The 5,283-nt window shown below is 40.7% G+C and overlaps 1 protein-coding gene across 1 annotated transcript; it reads right to left on the bottom strand.

Annotated features, from left to right (window-relative positions):
* Positions 1–3,737: 3,737 nt before the first annotated feature.
* On the bottom strand, positions 3,738–5,044 carry LOC114107467 (olfactory receptor 7G2-like). The gene is made up of 2 exons (XM_027954886.2): positions 4,124–5,044; positions 3,738–3,815 (listed from the first exon to the last, which is right to left on the bottom strand). Exons 1-2 carry the CDS (start codon positions 5,042–5,044, stop codon positions 3,738–3,740), a joined length of 999 nt encoding a protein of 332 aa, XP_027810687.2.
* Positions 5,045–5,283: the final 239 nt, after the last annotated feature.

Below are 5,283 nucleotides of genomic sequence, written 5' to 3'. Positions count from 1 at the left end.
TGTCTATTTAATTACCTCCCAAAGCCTGGTTCCTATTTTAGATGTGAGAATATGTCATATATACATATATACCTTCATATATATGTAGGTATAAATTATTACATTTTTAATGTGATCTAAGAAACATGGAATTAATCTAATCCAGCTTTCTTATGTACATATGTAAATATGCAGAAGTCATTATGTATATTCACAAAACGCTAACTAAAAACTAAAAAATAACCTAAAAATAAATACCAGTAACATAGGTAACAAGAGGAAAGGGAAGAAGGTAGGAGAACAGGGGAGGGAAAGGGATATACTGGCGAAATTATATTTCATGCCTTTTTAATTGTGTCAGAGGAATCCCAATGTTATGTATAACTAAAAAGAACCAATAAAACAGAAAATATGTCAGCTAATCACCAAAAAGCAGACTGTGCCAATGTCCATACTCTCAGTACATGTGGTCAGAACTTAACCTTTTGCTTAAAAAGCAGAGGTGGAGCTCCACATCAGTGTTCATTTAAAACATTTTACTTAAGGCTTCTATATCTTCATGTGTTATCAAAACATTTTACCCCATGTTCACTCATTCTGTATGAATTTCTAATTTTCAAGGTATGTTATTTGAGATTTTTGCCATGATGGCATCTTTCTTCACCACTTTAACCTCATTAAGTTTTATAACACATTAATCATAGATAAAATTTGCAAAGATATCATTGAGATAATAAAAGAAGACCAATCTTCCATGTATCGCACAAAGAGAACAGTTAATCTAAATAAAAGTAAGTTCAAGTTTTCCACACACTTACAAAGGAACTCCGAGAAAGCATGTTTAATGGGTAGAAGCCAAGGATCTCTGGATTTATCCCTGTAAGCTGGAAAGGAGTTTCCCTTTCCTGGTAATGAGGACTAAATGCCCCAGGAGAAGATGTATTCCAGTGGCTAAGCTAGAGCTTCTTTATCTGAGAAATGTGGATGAACTGCAGAGTGAAGCCCAGCCTAGACCCAGGACTTGGGCTTGGAGCCCCTCAAAGTGTCAGAAAATCCTCCAAGAGTCTAACCAAGCTCACTGTCCACCAGGTGGACAGATCTGTGACAGTGTCCACATCATCAAGCAGCAGAAGTCAGTGATGTGAGTCAGGTGGATGGACCTGACTGGTGACTGGTGAGGGCAACTGTGACCTGCAGAGGACAAATGTGGCTACGACCTCATTGGATGGACCTCAGAAATATATGAGTGGAGAAGAGCTGGAGAGAGCTTCTTGAGGAGTTTTGCTATTAACAAAGAAGAGAATGCGACTGTAGCTAGACCAGGACGTGTGGTACACATAAGGTTTATTGTTCACTTTTCTTTTCCAAACCACTTTTGTTGTGTTATAATTATACCTCATGAGATTTGTCTGTACACACAACATGGTTAGATTGGTCTTATTTTTTTCTCTCCGTCCTCACTCTCTCTGATCCACTTGCTCTACTCTAGCGATATCACTCCTATTTTGTTGTTATTTTCATTAGTGTATTAAAATCATATGTAAAAATGGGTTCGTTGTATATGTTGGTACACGGACAGATCATAATTAGTCGGTCTCATTCCCCAGTTTATCCCCACGCTGTCCTCTGCTCCTTGTCTCTCCGTCCCTCTGCTACTCTATTGGTCTCTCATCAGTTTTCATGTAATCATTCTATTTACCCTTTCTTGTTCTTACTTCCACCTATGAGAGAAAACATTAGACCACTGATTTTTCTGAGTTTGACTTATTTAACTCAGTATGATATTTCCTAGTTCCATGCATTTGCCAGCAAATGATGTGATTTCATTATTCTTTGCTTTTCTAAAGAGAGATTCCCGACCATTTGACATCATGATATCAGACAGACTCTGGAGTTCATTCTTTGCCATCATGTAAGGTGACCTATTATGCTACTGGATGAACGAATCTGAAGTCGCTAAGAATCCATCACCCGCCTCCTGATATCTACCTGAACAGAGCATCAGAGATGTCCCTCAGCTCTCAAGGTCTCCAGCCCTCTGCACACACAGTTGTATTGAGCATGTGGCAGCATCAAAACAAGCCAGAGCAACTTCCCCAAACTTCCAGGTGCCATGGCTACTGTTTTCATGAGCCAAGGCTTTTAATTATCCATTTAGAATGAAACATTATTTCTTGTGATGTGTTGCACACAATTTCTTTCCAAACCAGAGGAGAGAAAGAATATGGTATGCAGGGATTTGAAAAAGCTGGAGAAAAGAAGTAAACATTTGTTGTTGTATCCTGAGCTGAATGTTAGGATAATAGAGGCACACTCTCCCAAGACAAGCGTCTAGGCTGCTTTTGAAGTTGAAAGCAAAAAAGAGTGGATTTCAAAGACAGAAGAAAACATTGAGCCGAGTATGTATGGGCACATCAGTAGGTGTAATGGTTGAGGGACTTCCAATACTGAATCCAGTGTCTTATCGGGGAACTCACTCACTGACAGTGAAATCATTGCAATGTAAGATTATTGAGACAGTCGTTTGAGACATGAGACACATCGATTCCTTTCCTAACACATCTTTCTTAACTTGGTGTTGGCCAAATCCTCATCCTGAGATACAATGAGTATGTCTTTATGTCCCTCCCATCTTTCTACTCATGTCCATCACAAGCACCACTTGCAAGTGGACATAATTCCTTCTGTACTAGGTTCTGCCTCCCTTCAGTAGGTATCTTTAGAGTCATACATGAAATCAGGAAGTTTGACACCATGGCTCACATCAAAAAATAAGATAGGCACACATACAAATATGTATTTATAAATATATATATATATTAATACAAGTGGCAATACATACAATATATAATGAAATGCAACCATGGAGGTTTAATGTTATTTAGGATTCAGTGAAATTTGAGTCTGCATATTTTAAACATGATTTTCTAATATAGTCCTCATAATCATAATGCACTAATCATTTTGCTGAGATTTTATTTTATTTTTAGAATTTCACTGCGAAGTTTTCCAAACATCAGAGTTTGTCCCTTTCTCTCTCTCTCTCCCTCAAAACACACACACACACACACACACACACACACACACTTCAGTTTATAGATTGAAATTTTGTATTTTGGTTATCAATATTTTTACAGAAAAGTGTAAATTTACAGCAAACCAGCTGTTCCTGTCGTACAAGGAACCTCAATGCCATCTACAATGATGATGAAAATGTACAATAGTCCATTGAAAATGTGAGTGTTGCAGGAAAATGATCAGACACTCACAATCCATACTATCTGCATCTCCAGGGTTACAGTGCCTCCCACGTTTCTCTGGGTCTTCTCTCCTCTGTCTATCTTATAAGGAAACGTGAGTTTACATTTAGGGTCCACTAAGACACTCCAGGAAAAACTCCTATTCTGAAAATCACTTTCCCCCTTCATCCTAGAGGTGACATTTGCCCATTTATCATATTAGATAAGTGTTAGTGAGTGCAACCAGATCTGGTCTTAATTGAAGGGCCACCATCCCCTCCACCACAGAAATGCAGTCTGGTTGATGCATGGAAATATTAAACATCAGCAATGAAGTGGGAGGAATCTCGATTTTTTGCCTCTGGCATCATGTCCAAAATGACACCTGAATTTGTTCCTATCACTGTGGGAACTCAAGGAGAACCAGTCCTGGGTGAGCTCAGGAGGGGTAAAACCCTTCCCCCTTCATCACTCATCCCCGTACAGTGTTCGCTCCATTGGCTCACAATAGCATGCGATCTAGGATGAGATTCCCTTAGACCTAACTACATGATCTGGTGAAAACCCCTTTCTAGATATGACTACAGTTTGTGTTACCTGTCCCAAAATCAGTGTGTCAAAAACGTTGCTAAAACTAGAAACCTTGCTTTAACCTCTTCTTCCTGTGAACCCAAGAAAGAAATTGTATTTAAGGACAGATAAATGACTTTTAAAAATCACAAAGCTTGATACAAAGTAAACTCAGGTTTCAACCAAGTTAAAATGTACCTACTCATTGTGTCATTACTTTAGAAGAATGTAGCGATAGAGAAAATAGGCATTCTGGATCACCAGGAATCCTGTCACTACAACTTTCTCTAAAAGTCAAGTCCAAAGCAGATGACACATCTTGGAGGAAATGCTACCCTACCAATGAGCTTCCTCAAGGCCTCCTTCATGTCCCTGTTCCTCAGGCTGTAAATAAAGGGGTTCAGCATCTGAGGGACCACAGAGTACATCACTGAAGCCACGGCAGTCTTCCTGGGGGAGTCAGTCACTGCAGAGCTAATGTACACTCCAAATCCTGTCCCATAGAACAGGGAGACAACAGACAGGTGAGACCCACAGGTGGAAAAGGCTTTATGCTTTCCTCCTGATGATGGCATCCTCAAGACAGAGGATACAATTTGAATGTATGATAAAATGATCCCCAAGAGAGGGACACCAGCAAATACACAGGCTGCAACAAACACCAGGATGTTGTTAATAAGGATGTCAGAACAGGCCAGCTGGAGGACTTCAGCTAGTTCACAGAAGAAATGGGGGATCTCCAGGTCTGTGCAGAAGGACAGCCGCAGCACCATCAGAGTGTGGAAGAGGGCATCCACAGTGCTGATGAGCAGAGAGAATTGAAGAAGGAAGATATAGAGGTGGGGGTCCATGATGGCTGTGTACTTCAGGGGGTGACAAATGGCCACATAGCGGTCAAAGGCCATCACTGCAAGGAGAAAATTTTCCAAGACAGTAAAAATCAGGACAAAGCAGACCTGGGAGAGGCAGCCTGTGTAAGATATGCTTTGATCTCGTGCTTGGATGTTCACCAGCATCTTGGGGACTGTGGTGGTGCTTAAACAGATGTCAGTGCAGGAGAGATTGGAGAGGAAGAAGTACATGGGGGTGTGGAGGTGGGAGTCAGAGCTGATGGCCAGGATGATGAGCAGGTTCCCCAGGATGGTGACCAGGTACATGGACAGGAACAGGCTGAAGATGAGGGGCTGCAGGGCTGGGTCATCTGTCAGTCCCAGGAGAAGGAATTCTGAAACATCTGTTTGGTTTCTGAATTTCATGATGTTGATGAATCTGATGGAAAAGAAGTGGTGAAAAGAAGAGAAAAATATTAGACCACCAGCATCTGTGTAACATGGGGATGTGTTAGGGAAACACCACAGTGGACACCCTGGTCTCTGAAAATCACCTCCCCATACATTGAGAAAATAAATTCTTTTAAAAATGTATCCAGTTGGGGTACTTGATTATGATAGCCTTTGCAACTATCCCACTCACAAGACTTCCAGCTCAAGAAAGC

This window comes from Marmota flaviventris, chromosome 1 (genome assembly GCF_047511675.1).
Source record: "Marmota flaviventris isolate mMarFla1 chromosome 1, mMarFla1.hap1, whole genome shotgun sequence".
NCBI classification, from domain to species: domain Eukaryota; kingdom Metazoa; phylum Chordata; class Mammalia; order Rodentia; family Sciuridae; genus Marmota; species Marmota flaviventris.
Note: the sequence above shows the minus strand (reverse complement) of the source record. Positions and strands in the feature narration are given on the sequence as shown.